Source organism: Dipodomys ordii, unplaced genomic scaffold (assembly GCF_000151885.1).
Source record: "Dipodomys ordii isolate 6190 unplaced genomic scaffold, Dord_2.0 Scaffold24, whole genome shotgun sequence".
Taxonomy (NCBI): domain Eukaryota; kingdom Metazoa; phylum Chordata; class Mammalia; order Rodentia; family Heteromyidae; genus Dipodomys; species Dipodomys ordii.
The window spans coordinates 8,551,822-8,577,452 of NW_012267240.1; the positions used below are offsets into that span (position 1 = coordinate 8,551,822).

At 41.3% G+C, this 25,631-nt stretch overlaps 1 protein-coding gene across 2 annotated transcripts in view; it reads left to right on the plus strand.

The window, feature by feature from the left end:
• Prtfdc1 (phosphoribosyl transferase domain containing 1) overlaps positions 1 to 24,701 on the plus strand; it is a 79,526-nt gene extending 54,825 nt beyond the window's left edge. Inside the window, exons 4-9 of one of the 2 annotated variants that reach the window (XM_013014641.1) lie at positions 8,737 to 8,802; positions 17,609 to 17,626; positions 18,982 to 19,064; positions 19,517 to 19,563; positions 23,054 to 23,130; positions 24,350 to 24,701. In XM_013014641.1, the coding sequence (XP_012870095.1) occupies positions 8,737 to 8,802; positions 17,609 to 17,626; positions 18,982 to 19,064; positions 19,517 to 19,563; positions 23,054 to 23,130; positions 24,350 to 24,397 (339 nt within the window). In that variant the 3' untranslated portion in view covers positions 24,398 to 24,701. The remainder of the gene's footprint in view (positions 1 to 8,736; positions 8,803 to 17,608; positions 17,627 to 18,981; positions 19,065 to 19,516; positions 19,564 to 23,053; positions 23,131 to 24,349) is intronic. The other variant, XM_013014642.1, reaches the window with a different exon arrangement.
• The last annotated feature ends 930 nt before the right edge of the window (positions 24,702 to 25,631 follow it).

Sequence of the window (25,631 nt, forward strand, 5' to 3'; positions counted from 1 at the left end):
TCAAGCCCCTGAATTGGCAAAAAAAAAAAAAAAAACAATCTCAGCCGGGCGCTGGTGGCTCACACCTGTAATCCTAGCTACTCGAGAGGCTGAGATCTGAGGATCCCAGTTCAAAGTCAGTCTGGGCAAGAAAGTTTGTGAGATTCTTATTTCTAATTAACCACCAGAAAATCTGAAGTGGCATTATGGCTCAAGTGATAGAGCACTAGCCTTGTGCTGAAGAGCTGAGGGACAGCACTCAGGCCCAGAGTTCAAGACCCATGACCAAAAAAAAAAAAATCTCAAATTTATGACTATTGACTTTTCCTGTACAGTTTACTGATATCTTAATTAAGATTTTTCAGTTGATAAGGAGTTATAAATGTTTTAAATTCTCAAGCTAAAATGGTAGATTTATAGAAATGAATTGGGGGATGTTAAGTGATCCCTGGAAAATATCAAGAAAAGGACCTTCCATGAGCATGATCTACCTCAGATTTTCTGCTGCCATATCCTTTTTTTTTAACCTTTTGTTTATTTGTTTGTTTGTTTTTGTTGTGATGCTAAGGATCGGCTCTGGGCTCCTGCGTGAGCACACTCAAATACTCTACCATTGAGCCACATCCTTAGCCAATAACCACCATCTTGTAGAGCATCTCAAGGTCAACTTCACTCTACTGACCATCTGTTGGTCTATAGAATAAGCAATATGGGTCCCATGCAAGTTGCTGCTGAGTATAAAAATGGGTGAGAGCATGATCTCCAGGTGACTTGTATATTGATGGATACAATGGATACAGTGGGGAAAAAATGATGAAAATCCCACCTAGCCAATGACCCTTTTAAAGCTTCAGTCTCTGCAGCATGGAAACTGCAAGAGTCACCAAGAAACCTCTAAGAAACACACAAACGAGCTTGTTTCAAACGAGACAGTAGCCACTATACACAGCAGCACTGGAATTGCATCTGTGCTTCTTAACCACAGACTTCCTGGGCTACAATCAACTGCAACAAGCCCCCAACCACAAAGCATGCACTGACACGAATTCACAATGTGCTGAGTGAATGAACAAAGAGTTAAGTCACAAAGCCAATGTTAGGAATGCTAGGAAACAGAGCAAATGTGCCTGTTTCTGAAGGTCGCAGGTAGATGGCAAGAAGTCAGCTTTCACTTTAGGTACTATTGATTAGCACTTTTCTAAGTGCTTCACATATATTAATTCATTTAATCCTTCCATAATCATATGATGTAGGGTTATCTTCTGCTTGTATGTAGGGAAACTGAAGCATTGGGGGATTAAGTCACTTGCTCAAGGTAATACACCTAATAACATGAGGAGAATGAGATTGCAGCTCAGGCAGTTAGGTCCCAGGGCACATGTATGCTAGCAACCTGGCTCACTTCATCTGTGTGTTCACCTTCCTCATGACTCACCCCACAGACATGGTAAGAATGAGTTTCTAAACAGAAATCATTACAGAAGGAAGAAGGTGCTTAAATGTACAGAAAACCACCCAGAAAGTAAGACAACTTCAAGGAGGGAAAAAAAAATCATTAAAATGATAGTTTTCAACCAGGTACTTGTGTCTCACATCTGTAAGTCTATCTACTGAGGAGGTTGAGATAGGAGGATCATGGCTCAAAGCAGATCTGGGCAGAAAAGTCCCTGGGACTCCACTTAACCAGCAAAAACCCAGAAGTGGAGTTGTAGCTCAAGTGGTAGAGCATTGGCCTTAAGGAAAAAAAGCCAAGCAAGAGTGTGAGGCCCTGAATTCAACACAAAGAAAACAAATAACAAAATTACGGTTTTCACACTTTTCTTTAATAACAGAATCTCTCCCTAGCCCATTCAGTATCTTTTTTTGAATCCAGACAGACAAGTAGAGCTGTTCTCGTTGAAGCAACAGGCAGATACAAATGTCCCAGAAGCTCTGCGCATTGTCTTCATACTGTATTTCACCCCAGTAAGCTTAAAGGACTAAAGCACCCAGTTAAGGCCTATATCCTAACCAGTACCAGTGACTCATACCTTTACTCCTAGTTACTTGGGAAGCTGAGATCTAGAGGATAATGGTTTGAAGCCAGCTAAGCCGAAAAGTCAAGACTTTAACCAGTCAAATGCTAGACTAGAAGCATAATTCAAATGGTAGAGTGCCAGCCATGAACAAGAAAACTGAGAAAGAGTGTAAGACCCTGAGTTCAAGCCCTTACACTAGCGCCCCCCCCACATGCATACATATAGAGTCATGTCTTATATCATCCCACACCTGAAAAATGAGATACTGGGATCAATTTACGCATCTTTACTATCTGGCTTGGCATCAAATGTTGTGAGTTAAAAAATCAGTGTTCTTTGCAACGTTCTTTGAACTTCTTATAATGAATGTTTTGCCTCTCTGTCCCTGACAACAGGTTCAGGGACCTCACTGAGTACTGGAACATAGTACAGAGGAAGGATTAGGAGGAAGATGGACAAAGCAAAGATAGGCCTTGATGCAGGCAGAAAAGGCAGAGAAGAATCAGATTGAGGATGCTTTCAAACATACAGCTTTGGAAGCAAGTCACTCAGACGTTGGAAATCCATGATTTAGAGAGTGACTCTTTTGTTTATTTTCTTTCTTTTTCCTCTTCTGGTTCCTCAAAGGGACAGGATATTCATGAGAGTCCTTCTCCCTCAGTTTGTTTTTCTCTGATGTTATCAAAGCAGTCCAATTCTCCATGGAAGGAACTGCCTTACCTGCTGGGCTGAGCTATAGCAGTTCCTAAAGATCAGGCCACCTACACCAGTAACTTCTAAGACATTTCTTCTAAGGTTGCTTGCACTAAATGTCAGTGATTTTGTTTTTGCTTAAACAAATCTGCACATCCACTGTCACCATCATTTCTTCTAAAGTGTTCATTTCGCTTGGCTATTATGCTGTTTCTTCCATATCACACTCTTACAACCAGGCTTGATCCTTTGCCATGCTGCTCTCAAAGATGCACTGACTATGTGTTCTTTCACAGGAATGTGGAGGAGGGGCTGGGTACCCAAATAATGTAGAACAGGTGAATCTAGAATGGAATGGGCTCTATCATGGTCAATGCCTCTATTTTTTTTTTAGGTTCTTTTTTTTTTTTATTGTGAAAACACTGTACAGAGGGGTTACAATTACATGGGCAAGATAATGAGTACATTTCTTATCAAGCATTGTAGCCTTCTCCTTTGTTTCCCCTTCCCATCCCTTCCCATCCTCCCCCCCAATCCAACCCCCCCCCCGTCAATACCTCTTAAATCTATCTTTTCCCCCTTTCCTTCTTTTCTTTTTTCTCTTATCTTTCCTCTCTTTCTCCTCCCCTCCCTCCTTTCTCTCCTTTACCCTCCTTTCTCTCCCCCCCTCTTTTTCTCTCCCCCCCCTCCTTCTCACTTCCTTCTTCCCTTTTTCACTCCTCTCACCTTACCCAGGCTGGTGGAAAACTCCCCATCCTTCTGCTTCAGCTTCCTGAGTGCAGGGATTTTTGCCCAGGTTTTTGGTTTTGGTTTTGTTTTTTTGCCAGTCCTGGGCTTGAACTCTTGGCCTGGTTGCTGCCCTTGTGCTTCTTTTTGCTCAAGGCTAGCACTCTACCACTTGAGCCACAGTGTTTTCTGAGTAGTTCATTGGAGATAAGAGTCTCACAGACTTCCCTGCCTGGACTGGTTTGGAACCACGGTCCTCAGATCTCAGCCTACTGAGTAGCTAGGATTACAGGTGTGAGCCTCAAGTGCATGGTTGATTTAAAGATTTAATGATCTGTTTTCCTCCTTGAAGTTGTCTTACTTTCTGGGTGGTTTTCTGTACGTTTAAGCACGCTTTTCCTTCTATAATGATGTTTATTTAGAAACTCATTCTTACCATGTCTGTGGGGTGAGTTATGAGGAAGGTGAACATACAGATGAAGTGAGCCTGGTTGCTAGCATACATGTGCCCTGGGAACTGACTGCCTGAGATGCAATCCCATTCTCCCCATTTGATTAGGTGTATTACCTTGAGCAAGTGACTTAATCCCCCAATGCTTCAGTTTCCCTACATTCAAGCAGAAGATATCGGAGATGCTCAAGTTTTGAATGCTTATTTAATTTCCTCATCTGTTAAAAACAGATTAAATATACCCATTCAGAATTGTTTTGAACCTCAGTAAAACAGATAAACCCATTCATCCATTTCTATGCTCTTTGGAGCATAGAGAAAAACAAGAGAAATAATCACCCAACTTATTATAACACAACTTTGGTTTAAAAATCCACCAAGGTGGGAAAAGAAGATTATACTCCGGTCTTCTTATGAAGGTGCATGAATAGTTCCATATAAGATATCATTAAATCAAAACCATTAGAAATAGATTATGGTTAAGTACTGTGGACTGTTTATGTACAATTGGCTTCGTTTTGTTCTCAAACCCTGCTGAAACAAGAATAAAGAAATCAAATATATACCCACAGGGACAAAAGAGATGGATAAAACCTTTGTGGGCAGAGATGCCAGCACAGTTTGAAAGGAAAACTGATTACAGAAGGATATTACACAGCAGAGCAGAGAAAGTAAAGGTCTTGATGTCTGTGAAGGAAAGTATCAATGACAATAGCAAGGATTTTTATCCATATAAGACCTGAAAAGGCTTGGGTGGTGGAGACTCCATGTTCTTTAAAGTCTTGGATGGTAGAATGAGGGCCAAATAAAGTGAAAGCAGCAAAGTTGGTTGAAATACTAAGGATGGAAAAGTTGCATTTCTGAATTCACTTTTCCATCCCAGTAGATGACGAAAGGCTTATTGTTATAGACTCCTTAATAAAAGCCTGGAAAATAAGCCTTATTTTTATGGACTTCTTAAACTCTTTATACCAGTATACTGAGAAGGAACTACAAATTAATCATATGAACTAAGTGGTTTAATTAGCTTCCCATCACTAATGAATACTTCAGATGATAAACTTACAAAAGAGAAAGGCCTATTTTAACTCACAGTTTGGGAGATCTCCATGATTGGTGCCTCACTTGCTATAGTCTATTACAAAGTAGCACATCATAGCAGGAGTGCATGGAAGAGCAAAACCACTTACCTCTTGGCCAGGAAACAAAAGAAAAGAAGAGGAAAAGATGAGCTTTCACTTTCCTCTTTGATGACCCAAAGAGACCTATCTCTTAAGGTTCCACCACCTCCCAACAGGGACAACCTGGAGACCAAGTCTCTAACATGGGAGAACTCAAGATTAAACCACATCACTGAGTCTGTGACTTAGAGAGAGAGCACTGACCGTGTGCCATCCTCCACTCTAAATGTTCCACGTGTACTGATGGATTTCGTCTTCAAAAGCACACATCAGACTAGAAGAAAATGTACAACAGTAACCAACACAGTTTTTGTTCATTTATTTTTTTTGGGGGGGGTGTCTTGCTATGGAGCCCAAATGGTCCTCATATTCAAAATTCTCTTGCCGCCCACCTTCCCAGAGCTGGGATTACAAGCATGCACCACCAGGCCTAGCTGGCATTTTTTTTTAAAAAAGAATAGCAACAATAAAAAATGACACTTTATCCTACCCTACCAGATATTAAAATATTTTAAAGAGCTATGGGAATCATAGTAATATGGTATGAAGTAGACAGGTTAAGTTAGTTGGTTGTTTTTTTATTTATAATTACTAACAGATAAATTCATTAACTGCACATGTTACATTAATTAGCGGGGAATAGACATGTTATGTTGGAAGGCAATAAAACTACCCTTACATATGAAAATGAAGGATATGATAAAAATGACATTTTAATCTACCATGGAAAAGCAATAAACAACTAACTAAGTGGTGTTGGGATAATTGACCATTTACAGACTTGGAAGATGTAAGTTCCAGATGGGGTAAGGACAAATCTAATATTAAAAACATGTTTAGAAACTTGGACTAAGCATGACCTTCATAAATAAGACTTGGCCACAATATCTTGGAGCACATTACTTAACTTTCTGATATTGTGTGGGGATTTTTGTTTTTAGTGAAGAGAAGACCAATGGAATGGAGATAAACATTCAATAGAAAGCGGAGACAATAATAGTAGAATTATGAAATGTACACTGATCTGGCAGAGTGCAAATCTCCTTGGCTGCAATCAGCTTTGTGGTTTAGTAGTTGTGTCCGATTCTTCATAGTCCAGTCCCCTGGGGAATCTGAACTTTTTATTTTCCTGCTGGTAGTAACCACAGACTTGAGTCTACTATGAAGATATTTGTCCCTTGCTAAGTCCTTGATCTCAGCACCTCTAGAAGTGATAAGAAAATATTCTCCTGAAGCATTTTTGACAAGTTCTTAAGTACTGCTGTGGGTGCTGGTGAACGTGATGGCATTTGCTTATACAGAACAGTTAAGGATCAGTGAACTCTGGACAACCTGTGATGTCTCTCCTTTTGAGATCAGAAGATTATTGCTTTTTTCTAGTAATGGGCCACTTTCAGGATGAGCTACATTGTAGAGCCATCAAAGCCTCTTTCTTTGCCTCTCTCTCTCTCTCTCTCTCTTTCTCTCTGTGGTATGTATGTGTGTATAGGTATATACCTATATGTATATATACCTATATGTACCTGTATATATACCTATGTATACCCATATATAGGGGTATATATATATATATATACATATACTTATGTACATAAATCTGTATGTATAAAGGAATATATATCTACATTCATATATGTATATAACCTTCATATATATATATAAGTTTATAGGTATGTATATGTATACATATATATACACATAGGATATGATTCTAATTATAAAACTATGTAAGATAATGAGGGGAAGGGAAGATGGTCAAAGAAAGACAGAGGACAAATAAGAGGGTTGTTCTGAGCAAACATAATGTATGCACATCTGAAATACCATAGTAAAAAAAAGTCCTTGGAATCATTCAGGCAGAAAAAAAAAAAAAAAACACCTAAATCACAAAAAAGAAAACAGGCTGTAATGGAAGCAGTGGGAAAGGGTGAATGATGAGCATGAGTATGGTCACTCTTACGAAGGTAGAACAATGACATTGGGCACTGGTGGCTCATCCCTCTCTTCCTACTTGCTCAGGAAGCTGAGATCTGGAGAATCTCAGTTCAAAGCAAGCTCAGCAGATAAACCAGTGAGAGGCTTATCTCCAATTAAGCAGCAAAGAGCCAGAATTTGAGGTGTGACTCAATGGTAGAACACTAGCCTTCAGAAAAAAAAAAGGACTAGACAAAAGTGAGAGTCCCTGAATTCAAGTCCTAGCACCAGCACACAAACAAGAGAGAAAGGAAGATGGAGCAATGAATCCCACTGAAATTGTTTTTAGAGATGGGTAATGGAATAAGGGAAAGCCAGAGTGGGGGAGGTTGATCGTGGTGTTATGTACATGTGTAGACAATGTCCTAATGACCCTCTCTACAGCTAATAAGGAAAAGAAAGGCCTTAGCCATGGAAGTAAGAAGTATTTGGTGGGGGGGAAAAAGTATTTGGTGGTATTTTTCTCCCCTTTTGATCAGGAAAGTCTCCAGACTGTCACATAAGTGGCTATCTTTTCTATTCCCAGAGAACCAATTTCCTGACAAGGGAATTAAATATCCTGATAGAAATTCTCAGTTGCAAGTGACAGAATCATATTCAAAGCAACCCAGGAAAAAATCGGAGGGAATTGGCTTGAATGGCTGGCTTATAGCCCCAGGCATAGCTACTTGGCCTGCATTGGTAAGCTCTGGACTTGCCAAACTCTGAGGAATAAACTCCTCCCCTGTCCCCCCCTCCCAAAAAGAGGGAAGATCTCCTTGCCAGAACAAGAGAGGACAGTGCTGAGCTGGCAGAAGGACCAGATGTCCCCCTCAGTAGCTGAAGATCTTGGGGTTTCATTCAGCACATAGTACTTAGGGTCCCTATACAGGCTTGTTCCTGAGGTTATCTTTTAGAGGGAGGCATTGCGACATCGCAGAATGCTTATGTGTGTGGACGTGAAGCAGACAGCCTGGGTCTGTCCAATTCAGTTCCTTTAACCTGTGTCTGTCACGAGGCAAAAGACTAGTTGTCAGTTTGTTTCCTGTTTTGTCTCCATGGGCTTCCAATTGTGAGCTCCACTACACAACCATTTGTTTTGTTTGTTGATGCTTCATTCCAACGGGATAATGTACTGTTCTAACAAACTCTGTGAAAGTGAGTGATTGACCATAAGTTCTGAGAGGATTTGAGTAAACAGGTCTTAGAATAGCTTGGGGGAGCAGGGTTGACAGAAATGTCCTAAGGCTTGACTGTTCCTGATATTAGGGCTACGTACAATCCTTCTTCATCTACAGCCTGTTCAAATTGCCCTTGTCCTCAGAGCAGGGGTTGGTATGGAATAGAGGAGGCCTCAGACTCTAGGTCTCTGCTTTCTGGACTCTATCTAGGGTTGTGGGCCACACCTCAGGCTCCTCAGCTTCTCCACCTGAGTGAGGTGCAGTCTTCTTTAAGATTAGGTTTATCTGTCCTCAATCCAGCCTCCACACTCAGTCTCTTCTCCAGCCAGTGATTTCCAGGGCTTTGTCTCAGGCCCTGTGCTGGAGAGCAGCTCTCAGTAACCATAGGCAACCATGAGCCTGGGCTAGCTATCTGTGCTGTATTTATAAAGTGCATTCTAGTCACTACCCCAGTGGCCAGGGGAAAAATGTGCTTAAAAGGTTTTCTTGAGCAATAAAATACTGTCTTCTTTTCTTTTTTCCTGTTTTCCCCCTTTCTTTCTCATTTTCTACAGAATGATCAATCCATGGGTGAGATGCAGATAATTGGAGGCGAGGATCTTTCAACCCTGGCTGGAAAGGTTTGTTAATATGTCACTCTGCTCTGTAAGCATTGATGTCTGGGGACTTCAGTGACCTTCATTTCAGGTCAGCACTGAAAATGTATTTCAGACGCTCTCTGGGTTTGTTAATTCATGCAAATGGATGTGTGGATCCTTTTCATGATTTCTGCTCTTCAAAAAAAAGCAAAAATAACCCTTCCTTTTACGAAATCTCTCGGACCAGATACAGACCAGAATCTTCCTTCGGCAGGCTTCTACAGCAATCTTATTTCAGACAATGCCTCTGGCCTTGCTTGCTGTACCCTCTTCCCTCAGATTTTCTCAAGCCCCTTTGAAAAAAAAGTCTACATTCTTCTTTATTTGTCTGCTTTTTCTCTCCCTCATCTGCAGCTTGGGGCTGGAGTAAGATATTTAAACAGGCTTGTTAAATGTACAAAATTAAGGAAAAAGAACTGTGGATGAAAAGCATGTTTTTTATTTTGTTTTTATTAGCATTGTCTCCTCCATTTTCGTATTAAAAACAGTGTAACTGATCATTAGATTATGGGGAAACACACCTCCAATTTTAATTTGGAGTTCCAAACCTGCCTGTACCTAATTACAAAGCAAAAAGACTATTTAGATTCTGACAGAAATCCAAAATTGGCAAGAAAGGCTGTTGTAGACAGCAGATGATCTTTGTGGAATGTGATTGAAATGCAAATTTGCTATGAATAAAAGCAACTAGCCAGGCAGAATCTGTTTCTGTTCACCTGTACTGACCTAACTGGTATTCAGTATTCCCAAACAACTTCAGCTCTCTAAGTAAAAGGGATCACTCTATCACACAAGCCTAATCTCCCATACTTGTGGTTGTTATTGTTATGAAATCCCTGGGTAAGGAAAGAAGAACAGCAGCCACGTTTGATAATACCGTATATCCATACTAGAAATACCACAGAGCCACAAGGGCTGGTGATCAAACAGCTGACTTCCCTCCCTTCCTCCAAGGGTAGCACAGTAGGTCCAAGTGGTAAATCACCATCTAGGAGTAAATATTTTCCATAGTAATTGGAATTAACTTGTTAGGTAACACATCTCTAGGCTGTTGTTCAATGATTCTGCCTTAGCTCATAAAAGATCCTAGAAAGCCAGAATACTCAAAGCAAGTAGGACTCCAGAAAAAGCCGTAACTATTAACAACCCTGGATTGCTCTTTAAATGATGTTAAGTCATTTTAGCACTTTGTTGTATGATATTACCTTACAAGCTTATTACATGAGGAATGTATGGCTGCCTTGTGCTTTGACTATAACTTCTGCCAAAGTGACAAAACTTAAGAATCTCAAGTGAATGCCAAAAAAAAAATTGCACATAGAATTTGGGGTTCTATGTACAAATAAAATCTTTCATAACAAAAACACCTTCCATTTGGTTTGGAAGTAATCTTCTTTGGAGAAAGCGATGATGTTCCTTTGCTTTCACAACCAGAGGAGCTGTAGAGAAAGGGAGAGTGTCTTAAGAGGCATGATATGAACAGGAGTGACTGTTCCTGCTATACCCTCTTTAAGTAACTGCCAGGGCTCTTCTGAGGAAGTAGAAGCCATAGAAATGGAGAGTAGAAGGGTGGGTGAATGCAGTCATCATAGTCAATATTTTTGCATATGTGAAAATGGAGCCAGGTAAATTGATGGGATGCATTAGGTTAGGAGAGACAGAAAGAGAATGTTTAGGAGTGATGTTGATTAGATGCATTGTACTCACAAACTGACATGCATAGATGTGCAACTACTTCAGGAAAATAATGGTAAGTTTAATTAAAAGAAAAAAAAAGTCTTAGAAATACAAGAAGGCATGGTAGAAGCCCAGCCAGGAGGAGCACACAACAAGCAGAGCCTGCTCCAACTTCTTACTGACATGACAGATGATTTCTTCCAGGCCACCAGGTGCTACTTAGCAGTATCTTTATACTGTGTGTGTGCACAGATCCATTTCTATATACATTTAATCATGAGCCAAGTAGAGCCCCTTGGGCTTAGAACATCCTGGGTAAATATTTCTGAGATAAATCAACATTAATTAGCCAGGTTCTCAACTACCGAAACCAACTTGAGCTTAAAGACTATACGATTCAGGGACCTAATTCCCATTAGAAGGAAAAGATAGATAGACTTTGTCTATCCCACACATGGCTTTCAAATAGATCTAAAAAACAAAAACAAAACACTGTCCAGTGCTCTCATTTCCCTCCCTATCACCCAAGCCCTAACCCTTGCTATGCAAAATGTGGTCTAAGTTACCAATCAGCAAACCTATTCCTTAACGGGTCATGTGAGGTCAATAGTCTTAGTTGCAATTCAACCCTGCCATTACGGCAGGACAGCCAGCACAGATGATATAGAAATAAATGGCTATGGCTTGTTTCGATAAAACTTTATTTACAAAACAACAGCAGGGCTAGACTTGGCCTACAGTCATATCACTGGCCAACTGAAAACTTTTCAGAGGCCTCCTCATTAGAGTTACCAGACTCAGCAAAAGCAAAACAAAAGACAAGATTTCTAGTTTCAGTTTAGCTCTAAGCTATGAATCCATTTTCAGTATAAATATGTCATGCATGCTTACTGTGAGAATCCAATATGATATTTAGGAAATCCTTATCTTCTTTATGTCTTTTTGCCTGAAACTCAAAGTTAACTGGGTTTTCTGAATATTGACCAGGTAACCCTACGCTCAGTGCTCTAGGAATATGATTTGAATTCCTTACTCAGACTTTCTGGTCTGGCCCTGCATGTCCCCCCACTCTGTCTGACATTTCTGAGTCCCCTCACAGCACTGTACTCATACTACCTCAGTCCTTCCTGCCAATCTATGGCTCTTCCTCAGAATCCATTTTCCTCCCATTCTTCAGGCTTCAACCTAATTGTATCTTACACACAGGAGGACTTTCTTTCCTTGCTACGCCAAATGAGCTCTGTTCTTTGCTCCGACCCAGCCCTCACCTTCAATTGCTCCTATATATGTACCTTGTTTTCCTAATAGTCCCCTCTGCGATGTGTCATCTTTAGTTTGGGACATTTTTAATTTGCCTATCTTCCTACCCAAAAGTCAATATAAAGTGGGCAGACACCATGCCTGACTTTTTCACCATCTTGCCCATCTATGACAGGCTAGAATAAGTGAATAGATAGAACCTAGTGTTTTACCTAGAAACCAGAAAGTTGGTTTTGATTGATGTTGACCAAGAGAGGACATGGAAGAGAGGCGTGGCAAATTTAAGCCACACCAGTGGCAGTGGTGGGATCCAATTGGGTTTTTGTTTGTTTGTTTTGCATTATAGGGGATTAAACCTAGGGCCATATACTTGTTAGACAGAAGCTCTGCTACTTAAGCCACATACCTAGACCTTCTGTTTGTATTTTTTGTTTGCTTGTTTTTGAGGCCAAAGTTGCCTAAGCTGGTCTTAAACAAAGTGTTCTGGCAGAACTGACATCATGAAGTCCTATTTCAGGACAGTGAACTAGACAAGACAGTAGAAAGAACCTCAAGAAGGAAGAGGAAGCAGCTAGAAGGTGGGGTTGGGAGAGCTAACATGAGCACTTGTTCCACCTGAACAAAGTCCAGATGAAAGAAGAAAATCTCTGTCAAAAAATGAAGGGGACATGGGCATGCTGACATATACCTATAAACCCAGATAGATACACAGGAAGCAGAGATGGAGTCAAAGACAAGACAATTATCAAAATCCTATCTCAAAATAAAAGCTGAGTGAGGTGATTCATACCTATAATCTCAGCTACTTAGGAGTTAGAATAGGAAGCTCATGGTCCAAGGACAGCTCTGGGCAAAAAGTGAAGACCCTATCTGAGCAGGCCTGGCAACTGAACATCCTTAAACTCCACAGCACCACCACAAACAAAGAAAAAAGAAGGACTTGGGAGAATGATATTTCAATTATATTTGTTGATGAAAGAATTTTATAAGACACAAGGAAGTACCTCACCTGGGCAGTTTTGCTGTACTGAGTCAGAGGTAGAACAAATTAAAATAATAAGGAGACTGAGCAGTCGCCCCCTCCCCCCATCCCCTCAGAACCTTTCTTTTGCTTGCTTTTTTCTTTTTTTTTTTTTTCTTTTGCTTTCAAGGGAGGCTGGCTGAGTCATGGTTCTAAATAGGTCATTGCCGCTGAGTAAAGTAGCTCTCCTGATTCAGTAAAATGGCCTTTTCGGCTCACCACCTTAAAGAACATTTCCCTTGGTGTGTGTCAGCTGTCTGCACTACACGCTCTCGGGCTGATTCTTTTAAAGTTGATTTAATCCCAGCACTTCATAAAAGGTGGGTATCCATTAAAACAAGAAGATGTTATTCACGTTCAAGAGAACTCTCTGAAAGAGTAGAATAACACCAAAGGCATAGAAGCAGGCCCTGATCTGGCAAGCTGGAAACATGGGAGCGGGGGTTCTCGCAGGATTACAGGGAGCATGCTCTCCCCCCACCCCCACTCCCACCCCCCACCAGAGTTTCTCATTAAATGCCAGAACGAAGCATCAGGCCTTGCCAAGATCTCCCCCTTGGCTGCCTGCGCTGTTCAATCATTCTTTTTTATTGCAGCTCACAAGTCTGAGAACAATAATGGCAATGGCCACTGGCTGATGATTCTGGCAGTTCTGTGAATTTTCACATCAATTGAAGTGCTGGGCTACATTCCTTTCTCCATGGGGTTTATAGTCACACTTGTGCGCATGCTCAGTGATCCCCCTTTCCCCCCCCCCCACGGCCCAGATCTTCAGGGCTGTCCCTCTGAATTAGTAACCACAAAATGACCTTGCTGAGTATTTCGCATTTGAGTTGCTCTTTTCTTTTGTTGTTGTTATTGAGAGGCTTGTTCTGTCACTCAGGCTGGCTTCGAACTCTCAATTTTCCTGCCTCAGCTTCCCAAGTACTGGCATGCACCACCATACACAGCCATTATGTATTTTAAAAGTAGAAATTAAATGTGACTTAAAAGTAGAAATAACCAACTGTCTCATTTCTTTTTGTCTAATGCTTTCCTTCTCTTCCTCCTTCCTTCTTTCTTGCCTTTGTTTAGATTAGGAAACTCAGTGAGATTGGCTTTGACCAAAACCAAAGAACATTCTGGAGAATCCCCATGCATCTCTCTGCCTGCAGCCCCCAGGCAGCAGATTTTACTGGCTTTCTGGGAGGAAATGATCTAGGTGTGACGAGATGACTAAGACAGTACCTGGCAAACATCACAGATTGGGTGATCACAGTTATCAGATTGGAAGTGTTTGGGAGGCACAGTGTGTTCTGAAAAAATTTCCACCGTTGCCCACTGCAAAAAAAGAAAGAAAGAAAGGAGAGGGGGGTACGAAGATTGCTTCGTACAGTGATAAACATTAATTATAGTTTGGTTACAGAGAAATTACAGATTGTGAAGGGAAAAAATGGAGATGATGTATCAGCATAGAGTGCGCTAGAGCAGGTGAAAGAAACTAGATCATAATCGCTCATTCATTTCACAGGCATTTCATGAGCACCCACTAGTGTCAGCCAGTTTCTGCATCACATACTGATTCCATACAACGATTTACTGTTAGTCCCTTAGCTCTTAGGACTAATCGTGGTACATTCAAACATAAAGAAAGCCAGGCATAGCTCTAATCCCCTACTTCAGAGGCAGAGACAGGAAGATCACAAGTTTGAGACCAGCCTAGGTAGTTAGGGAGACTCTATATCGCAGCAGTAAAAATATAAACAAAAGAGCTGAGGAAAGGAGGAGGGTGAGCAGGGTTCTGGAAAGCAGAGTGCTCATTTATATGGCCTTTGGTTCTATCCCCAGTCCCAGAATACAAAACAAAACCAAAAATTAAGTATAAAGCTATTCATCTCTTTAGACGTGAATGAAAATGTTTCCAAACTAGGATTGATGCATCCTCTCTAATCTTGGGCCTTCATGCTTCACCATTACAGGGTAGAAAGTGGAAGGAAAAGAGGAGAAAGGGAAAAAACAAGTGTGGGGGGGGGAGGGGTAACCTTGCTTTTATACCAACCCACTCCTGCAGTGATGACAGTAATCCATTGTTGAGGGTAGAACTCTCAGAACCGCATTACCTTTGTTAGGCCCCTCCTTCTAAGCACCACTGCATTGGGATTAAGTTCTCTACATATGAACTCTGGGGGAAGCAATCAAACAATCACATATTCCAACGTATGGTTCTAGCTTTAACAAACAAACTACAAAAGTCACATTAAGGACAACTGGAGGTACATTTTTTCTTTTTATATCAGTACTGGGGATTGAACTCAAGCCTCACATTTGATAGGCAGGTACTCTACCACTTAAGCCATTCCTCCATCTATGTTCTGCCTTGATATTTTTGAGGTAGGTCTCCCTTTATGCTGGAGTCAGCCTGGACTGCAATTCTCCTATTTATGCTTCCCTGTGTTGCTGGGTATGGCAGTCATGTACCACTGCATCCTGCCATTGCTTGAGATGGAGCTTTGTGAACTTTTATGTCCCTGTTGGCCTCAAACCATGAATCCTGATCTCTGCCTCACAAGTAGCAGTGACTATAGGCCTGAGCTACCATACCCAGCCACTGGGGAAATCTGAACATATACTAAGCTTCGTGTAATATCAAGATAGTATCATTGTTGCTAAATGTGGTATTTTGGCTCTGTATGATATATAATATCATGATAACTTAACTCTTTTAAAATGCATAAACATTTAAAAATTATTTAAACAGTAAAATACAGACCATAAGTTTAGAAACTCTTAGGACTGGGAATATAGCTCAGTGGTAAAGTACTTGCTTAAATATATGCTTGCATGCCAGGATCACTTCCAGCAACCAACAATAAACAAATAAGTATTCAAAATATTGAAATGCTCTGTTTTCAAACTTACTGTAATTTTTGTATCTTGTATTATGAGGCACAAACTGTCTTTAATGATAAGTATATATTTATATGTGTTGGAATAGATACAGTTGCTATACTAAAAATGAATATACATTTAGACTTGCAAACTCAACTTGCCAGATGCTAGTGGTTCACACCTGTAATTTTAGATACTCAGGAAGCTAAGATCTGAGGATTGAGGTCTGAAGTCACCCTGGGCAGAAAAATTTGACTTAGTTCCAGTTAACTAGAAAAAAGCCAAAACTACAAGTGTAGTTTCAAATGGTAGAGCACCAGCCTTGAGCAGGAAGGCTAAGTGGGAGTATGAGGTCCTGAGTTCAAGCTCCAGTAGCAGCACACAGGTACATGTGTGTATGTGTGCGGGCGTGTGTGCGTGCAGACACACATACTCAACAAGGTAAAACTTTTTAAATGACTTAAATATATTTATGTGTGAAGCCCTGAGTTTGAAGGGCCTCCAGTACCTCATAGATTAGATAGATAGGTAGGTAGATACATACATACATACATACATACTGAGATAGAAAGATATATAGATCAATATTGAGATAGATAGATACTGAAATAGATAGTTACTGAGATAGTAAGATGAAATAAGTATACAGAGCAGTAGACAAGGGCTGGGAAGGTGGCTCAAGTGGTAGAGCGCTAGCCTTGAGCTAAAGAGCTAAGGGACAGAACCTAGGCCCCAGAGTTCAGGCCCCACAACCGGACCCCCCCCCCCAAAAAAAGCAGTAGACAAAACCCAGACCTTGAGTTCCAACATTGGCATGAAAGCAAGCAAGAAATAAAGCAAGAAAGGAAGCAAGCAAGCAAGAAAAGCAAGCAAGCAAAAAAGAAAGAAAGAAAGAGAAAAGAAATATACTGGGTACGATTTGTTGAACTGAGGGCTTCGCATTCATTCAGTTGGTAGTAGAGTGCCTCCAATCCAGTAGTTTGATGGCTATTTTGGATACATCATCTGGACTTTTCTGTAGGGGCTAGCTTTGAACCTTGATCTTCTGGATAATAGCCTCCTGAGTAGCTAGTATTATAAGCATGAGCCATCAGCATCTGACTTGATCTAATATTTTTTTTTAGTATTATGTAAATTCAAGAGATATACAAAAGGTCATTTAAAGAAACAAAACTCCATTACTTGAAAGGAATACTCTCACCATTTAGCTCATTGGAATGACACACCAACACATATTTTATTTTGGTGGGACAGGTGGAGCTTTGGCTCAAGTGCTAGAGTACTGGTCTTGAGTGAAAAAGCTAAGGGATGCATCCAGGCCCTGAGTTTGAGACGTAGTACCAACACACACACAAACACACACACAACACACACACACACACAATAACAATAATAATATATAAATAAATAAAGCCTACTCAGTGTGTAGGAGGCATATTTAAGAGACCTAAACACATCATCAAAAATAGGGAATTTGCCCCCCCTCTTTCTTACTCCTTTCTTTCCTTTGGGTTGAAAAATCCAAGGGTAAATGCCAAATCCCTAAGGATTTGGTTTGCCACATGAGCCTGGATTGTTACAATGAGTATATATGATCCATCTACAGAATACTATCTCTATTAGTGCAGGATACATTGACTTCTTGTCCTGGTGAACTCCGCTCAACTCTGAGCTGAGTGACAGAGCGTGTGCTCCCTGAATTATCAAGGTGGAAGGACTTTATGGATAGTTTTAAGCTGCGTCTAACCTGAATATGGATACTAAAATTACGCCACCCAGGAATTCTGAAAGGACTGGGAAAATGAATCTCAAATAGCTGGATTTATTTTCAGTCATTTGGAATTAATGGGCAGAGAAGAACCAGCTGGCAAATAGTGTAATTCTAACTATAAAGTAAACATGTATTTATATTGTGAGCCAGATTTTCATTATATTCTAAAACAGTGGTTTTATTTATTTCAGAATGTCCTCATTGTTGAGGTAAGCTGCCTTTTTCTTCTCCATATTTGGAAGTTGAAAGAATTTACTGGTGAGTTTTAACAGCAGAATTTGCTATCAGATTAGCCAAGGACTGTCTGAGCCCTCAGTGTCCTAATTAATCCATTTGGATTAATTAGAATCAAGTAGATTCACTATCCATAAGCAATTTAGAATCAAAGCTCTGCAATATCAGTTTATCCCATTTTATATCCAGCTTCACATATGTGTGAATTGGTTCTTATTCCAATTTGTGAATCTGAAAAGTAACCTAGCTCCTCAAACCAGGAACTAAATCTACTGTTAAACTTACCCGTAAAATCAAAATGTAGAAATCTCTTTACTCTTTATTTCATCTTTTTTTCTGACCTCTAATGCTTTTAGTATTGAAATTATAAATACAGTTTAAAATGGCAATCTAGGGGAAAGCTATGATTTAATTTTTTTTTGTTTTTGTCTTTTGAGGCTTTTGTTTGGTTTTTTGTTACAAAGAAAGAGAGAAAGGAAGAGAAAAACAGAAGACAGCAGTGGACTGATAGGGCAAATGGCCTCATCCAGGATCATGTCTGTCTTAGCAGCAAAAATTCAGGAGGGCAGGGGGGAGGTAGTCTCTTTTCATGCTTTTGTCTCACAATCGCTGTTTAGGTCTGCACCCATGAAGTAGACCCTCCAGCCAAATGAATTGCCCAACCCTGACTAAATTCAGACCTGTTGTGTTGAGCATCAGCCACTGACAGCTGATTTCTGTCTCAAGGACAATAAATTGCAGAGACCCATTCTGCCTTAATTGTGAAGGAACAGCTCATCAGCCGAGATGAGCTGGGCCCAGGGCAGCCTCCGACCCTCAGAACTCATGGCTGTCACCAGCTGCTGCCCAGAGACGTCTCACTTCCCAGCCACTGAATCCCCTATTGAGTGGGGGAGGCCGAGGGGGAGGGGTTTATCCTTTCAGGGTATTCAGATGCACAACCCATGCCCATGAAAATTCATGCGCCTCCTATTGTGTTGTGTAACCTTGCGGCCAAATTTAGTCCCCAAATATGCATGCACGAGTCCAGTATACTCAGCCTGGAGGAGCCCCATGGGCTCTCTCCAAAGACTGAATTTAGCTCTTCCCCTGCACAACTCCTTGATGTGAGAGACATCACACCGCTTTATCCCCCAAAACTCAGTTTCTAGAAAAAGCACCTAGGCACACAGAACCCGGGGTATTCCCTTCCTTTGTCTCCACCTGGTTTGATGTTTGTAGTTATCTTGCACCATTTATGAAGATTATCTCTCTGGCTGAAAAGTTTTTAAAAAGCGATTAGGCTGCACAAATACATTTTGGCAATAAACTTGTCTGTCCTTCTGCAAAGGATGTTGTAGGGACTGGAAGGACCATGACAGCACTGCTTGGCAACATAAGGAACTACAAACCGAACATGATTAAGGTAGCCAGGTGAGTATGGTCATTGCCATTTTTCCAACCACACCCAAGCAGGATCCAAACACTGGATGCTCTTTCCAAAGAGCCGAGTCTGTTGCACACTCTTCCCTCAGCCTTACCTGGGGTGTTATGCTTTGAACACAATGAAAAATAGCCTGAAAGAGGAAGGGGAAAGGATGCACTTGCTGTGTATTCTACCCCTCTTGACCTTGACTGTGCCCCCATGAGCTGTTTGCAGGACCAGCCGGTGAGCCCTGTGCAATTGCTCAGCTCCTTTCATCTTTATCTGTAACTATTGAGGTAACACCCCCCCCATAGCACCAAAGGCCAGAATTACAAGAGGATGGGGTGATGCTGCCCAGACTAAAGGGGGAAAAAATCCATCCGTTTTGTTCAGTCGGTTTGCAATTCACACAGACTTTATTGGGATAACAAGCGCATATTTTTTTCCTTTCGAATGGCAGTTTGTTGGTGAAGAGAACATCCCGATGTGATGGCTTCAGACCTGACTGTAAGTACTTTTTTGGGGGGTTTGGGTGTGTGTGTGTGTGTGTGTGTGTGTGTGTGTGTGTGTGTGTGTGTGCTGGTGTTCAATTTTATGATGAAGAATTATTAGTTGCCCATTTGACGGCAACATGTGTAACATAGATGCTGTGTAGGGCTGACAATCCCACAAATTCCCCCTCCCTGCTGCCTTGCCAAAGGACCTTCGAATCCTTTAAAATTCATTGTCGTGCATTTTCTAATTTGCATTGTCCGCAGGAACTTTGTCCTGTGCTTGGGATTTTTTTTTAATTGTTAGATTGTAGACAACACTGTAATTTCAATAACTTACATGATTAAGATTTCCTGGTAGAGAAAGACTTAACTTGGAGAGACTCAAACACATAGCATTCCTGCCTGGTGACCATTCCCACCAGTGGCAGGAGCATCTCCACACAGTTTTAGGAAGGATTGCCAAACAATGCACAATGGTGACCTTTAGCAAAGCCCTCAGAAAGGGGTGGGGAATATGAGATGTCTCCCCATCACCTCCAAACAAAAGTTCAGACACACAGAGAATGAGCCAAGCAGGGATCTGTAGATAGCATCTTCACACTTGACTTCAGACACGTGCGCTGAGAGCTATCTTCATCTAGGGCATTTTCCTCTCTTGAGCAGGACAAAGTCTAGTGCCAGAAAGGATAAGCAAACCACTGGATTATTTATTATTCTAACACTAGAGGCGATTTTTTTCACCTGCATAAAGCAGACTTCAGCTCATTTTTATAACTTATATTTGCTCCAAAGCCCCCGAGAAAATTTGGCCATAATTCCCATCAGCAAGCTGAACAAACATTAGAGACAGAGGCATGCACTGTATGGATGGGTCCTGTGCCAGTGGTGACTCATCATTCTCAGCACAAGTCTCAGCCCTGTGCGGGGTGCACTGACTCTGGTCCCTTTTACTCCAGGCAGTAGACCCAATAATGTGTTCCTGTTGATTTCTGGATGTCAGTAAGGTCACATGAGGTTACTACACAGAAATTTTGAAAGGAAATCATACAAGATAGTCACTGTACAGGTAAGATTTTTAAACTGAGTTTGAGGAACACGCACTTCAAACATACCCAGTTAATTGTAAATTTCTTGTGTCACTGATAGCGTAAACATCAATAAAATAGCAGCAGTTGCTGGGGCTGGGAGTGTGGCTCAGTGTGAAGCCTTTGCTTAGCATGTGCAAGGACCTGAGTTCAAGTCCCAGCAGTACAAAAATAGTCATAAATCAGCTAATACTTATCAAGGGTCATACATGCTAGACAGTGTTCAAGAAAGACAATAACTAATTGCAGGTACCCACTTAACAGATCGTGTAAGGCCATGCTGATTATGGTAACTGCCAACCTAAGTCTAGAGGCTGTACTCAGGTACCAGCCAGCAGTGGGTGGCTGGGTCCTGACTGTCCAACTGAGCCATCATCCCTCATTTATCCCATGACATCACAAGGCTTGGCTGTCTAAGCTGGCTTTGGGCTTTAATTTTCCCAGTCTGAGTTACCACACCTATTGTAGAGGGATTGCATTGTTCCCTATAAAGTCAGTATTACAGTTACCATCAGGATTTCCTGAGATTTGCTCAACCTCTTGGAGCCAGCTCAGAATCTCTGTTTCTTTCTCACTGAATTTCTGAGGCTTTGCACTTTCTGTTCCTTTCTCCGCATGGACTCTGTAGTACATGTTCATGCTCAGTGTAACTTTCCATGTCTTTCTTTTTAGTCTGGATTCTCTTGGAGTGTTTGGGCTTTTTGGAATCAAGGCCTCACTACGTAGCCCAGGTGGGCCTGAAACTTGCAATCCTCTTGCCTCAGCCTTCTGAGTGCTAGATGAGAGGATGACAGGCATTTGCCACCATGTCCACCTCCTCTGATTATTTTTCTAAACACACACACACACATGCAACCAAAAACCTCAGCAGTTTGGAAGAATATACCAGCTTTCATGATTAGTGACCCCATAATTGAGTTTCCTAGAAAATAGAGTCCTTACATCTGATATGTTTTATAAGTAGAAGCCAATTCATTTTTCTGTAAGAGAATCTTCGGTCACAAGAAATAATGGGATGGAATGACCAGGCAGATGATTGCTCATGCTTCACGCCTCTTCGGAAGTTCAGTTTCATCAAAGTAAAACAAGTTCAACTGTTTTGTATTATACCGTAGCAAACAATCTCCCAAGATACTGAAAACAAGACTCCCAGGATACTGAAAAAAGTAAAAGTCATTGAACCAAGACACATTTATTCTATCTTCAAAGACCTTCAAAAGAGGAGAATAAATAACTGTTCTTTCAGGATTCTCTCCAATAAAATTCATATTCCATTCAATAAAATCCTTTTGTGTGTGTGTGTGTGTGTGTGTGTGTGTGTGTGTGTGTGTGCGCGCGTGCTGGAGCTTGAACTCAGGGCCTGGACACTCTCCCTTAGCTTTTTTGAGCCAAAGCTCCATTTCTGGATTTTGGGTGGAGATAAAAATCTCATGGACTTCCCTGCTGGGGCTGGCTTTGAACCACAATCCTCAGATCTCAGCTTCCTGAGTTTTTTTTTTGGGTCTGGTCATGGGGCCTGAACTCTGGGCCTGCGCGCTGTCCCTCAGCTCTTCAGCTCAAGGCTAGCGCTCTACCACTTGAGCCACAGCGCCACTTCCGGCTTTTTTCTTTTTGCTTATGTGGTGCTAAGGAATCAAACCCAGGGCCTCTGGCATGCAAGGCATGCGCTCTACCACTGAGCCACCTTCCCAGCCCAGCTTCCTGAGTTTTTACAAGTGTCAGCCACCAGAAGGCAATACAAAGTCTTCTTTTGATGAACCCAAGTTCTTTATGCTGCATTTAAATCCATTTCCTCTCCTTCTGTCCTCATTAGAGATAAAGAACTAATTAGTATCTTCTGTCTTGTAGACTCAGTGATCAGCACTAAAATAACCCTTAGTACTCTTTTCAGCAAGCAGAACAACCCCAGTTCTCCTTGTCTTGTCTCCCAACGTTTGCTTCCTAACACTTCAACCAGGGAGGATAGTGACCATGAGGGAGACTTGTTTCCCAATGACTATGGCTTGCACGCCTAGTCATATACTGCGGTACCTTAGTGCCTTCTGCTTGAATAGTCCTTTGTGCTTTCCAGAGCATTTTCTTTGGCATTATGTCATTACAGGCCGCTTGCTTTGAAACAATGGGCCACATGACTAACTCATACTTCCTTCTTGTTGCCTCCTGAGCCCTTCCTCCTCTCTGTACCCTGACAGTCCAGTCATTCTTCATGCGTGTTTGCTTGAGTGCCTTGTCTCCCGGGGAATCATTCTCATCCAGGTCCTTGGTAGACTTGTCCTTGCTTTACCATTTTCTCATTTGTATCTACCCTAAACCCACGGTCCTCAGTTTAAATGCCCACAATACGGTGATGGTGTATGTTTGTGCTCTTAATTTGTTCCCTCTCTCTCTCTCTCTCTCTCTGTCTCTCTTTTTGCTAAGATGTTGGATTTGAGATTCCAAACGTGTTTGTGGTGGGATATGCCTTAGATTACAATGAATACTTCAGAGACCTGAATGTAAGTTTTGCATGCAAAACCCTATCTGATTCTCTTTTCAATAAGAATTTAAGAGTGACCTCAATCTAACAAGTGACTGAAATCATAACAGTGTTGACTGCTATTTACTGGATATCTTCTGCGTGAGGAATATATTGAACACTTTGCATCCACACTGCCCAATTTGCCCTGCCACCCTGCATGGCAGGTGTTAGAGGACAGAGTAGTGATGATTCTATTTGGTTAAAAAAGAAGAAGAAGAAGAAGAAGAAAGAAAAGAAAAAGGAGAAAGAATTAGGAAGCAAAAAGCACAACCACAGCTCCACACTGATTTTGTTCTATAGTCATTCACTGCACCCAGCCACTGATAAATAACCACTGATATATAACCTGTCTCATGTCTGTGCTTGAAATTGAACAGGTTCTGATGACAGTGGTGTACAGTTCATGAATGATTCTCCCTTTGAGAAAATGGTCTTGATACACAGATGGTCTCATAGTCTAGTGTGGGCTCCCAGCTGTGTTACCCGCATCACTGGATGGTCTAGAGGTAGGCCTCATCCAAAGTGGTCCAGTGTCTTATTCTTCGAAATTAGAAATCCATATAAAAAGTTGCAGAGTGAAAGGGCTGTTGGATATGAGATCCTGTAGTAACTGTACCCCAGAGCATGGACAAACATCATGGTGAAGTCTCTGGGCCCCTCCCATCCCCTCCACTCCAGGCTTCCAATTGCTTCATTGCTCAGCAATGCCTCGGATTCCATGAGCTACCCACATATCCTACTAATCAGTCCCCTCTTCTCATCTCTATTAGCCTACCCCATTTCTTTGGTTTGCTCATAAAAATATTTGCAATACATTTCTTGTTACCCAAATAAGGTTGAATAAAAGTCCATACTGTGCTTGTCGCTGGTAATTCTCCATTTACCCAGGCAGTTGTCATTAGTAGATGTCTAGCTCTGCCAGGAGTAAATATACTGAGCCCTCAGCATTTCTACTTATGGGAGACGTGAGTAACTGGATATAGAATAGGGCTCAAGACTAAACACCACATCCTCTTTTCCACCATTTGTCTGGGTCTCTAGATTTTACACACACACACACACACACACACACACACACACACGTGTCAAGTGACAAGAACCAGTTTCACGATGTCCTTCTGTTATTATCGCATCCCATTTTCTGTGCTTCTCATTTTGTTAAGGAATTGGTGCATTTCGATCCTTTATTGTTGCAGCACATCTGCGTGATCAATGAACATGGTAAAGAAAAATACCGAGTGTAAGAAGCAAATTCCAACCAACGAAATCCCAGACACCTTCAATCTACCTTCCCCTTCTTCTCTGGAAGCCAGCATGTAATGTCTGTCTCCCCAGGCATCTGCACCCAGCAGACTCCAAAAGTAAAGAGAAAAAGAAGTGCTTTAAGAGAGTTTTCTGAGATTATAATATACAGAGTACCAAAGGTTCTTAAGGAAAAGAAAGCAGTACTTACATTTGAGGTGAACCAAATTAAACATCCCACCTTGTGACTCAAAAGACCTGCCCACCTCCTCACTCCTAAGCTACACCTTCCTTTAATTCCATACACTCATTATATCTGATGACTGGTGCTAAGAACACCACCGCCTACTTATTCAAATATTTTTCCGTGTGTGTGTGTGTGTGTGTGTGTGTGTGTGTGTGTGTGTGTGTGTGTGCTGGTCCTAGGGCTTGAACTTGGGGCCTAGGCACTGTCCCTGATTTTTTTTTTTTTTTGTTCAAGGCTAATGCTCTACCACTAGAGCCACAGCTTCACTTCTGGCTTTTTAGGTAGTTAATTGTAGGTGAGTCCCGTGGATTTGTCTGCCCGAATGGTTCAAACTGTGATCCTCAGATCTCAGCCTTACAAGTAGCTAGGATTACAGGCGAGAGTCATCTAACTTTTAAAATATCCTATTTTTTAAATATTGTTTTAGAGCATAAAATAAAACCCTGCAAAACCTCTTCATTTGAGAGCTTATACACTAGGAATGAAACTAGATTCTCATGGTTAAAAAAAAAAAAAAAAGGAAAGGGGAAAATAAATATAAATTTCTGTTGGTACATTTCTGACAGGACATTATTATCTGCTTTGACAGAGCTTTCCAGAAACGCAGGGTTCAGTGAATGTTAATGATGTTCTGCAATGAATCTTTGCTTGGTTCTCTCACTCTGAGCTTCCGGCTTATGTTGACAGTAAGTCATGTATGCATGGATGTACTCAACTGTGTTTAATACTCTGAATTTTAATTAGAAAAAACACAATGGCAGTGAGGCCCTGTTCGTAAGTGTCACCCTTTCATTCATGTGGGACCCAAGCACATGGCAGGATTGAGTGAGAGAGTATTCCCAGTGCTCAAAACCAAGCAAAGACAAATGTTAAGACCCTGGTAAGTGCTGTCCTATGCATGAATACCAAATTAGAATTATTTCATCAAGTGTCCTTATAAGACTTAGCACAATGAAAATTGCTATAAGAACAAAGCATGGATGCAGAAT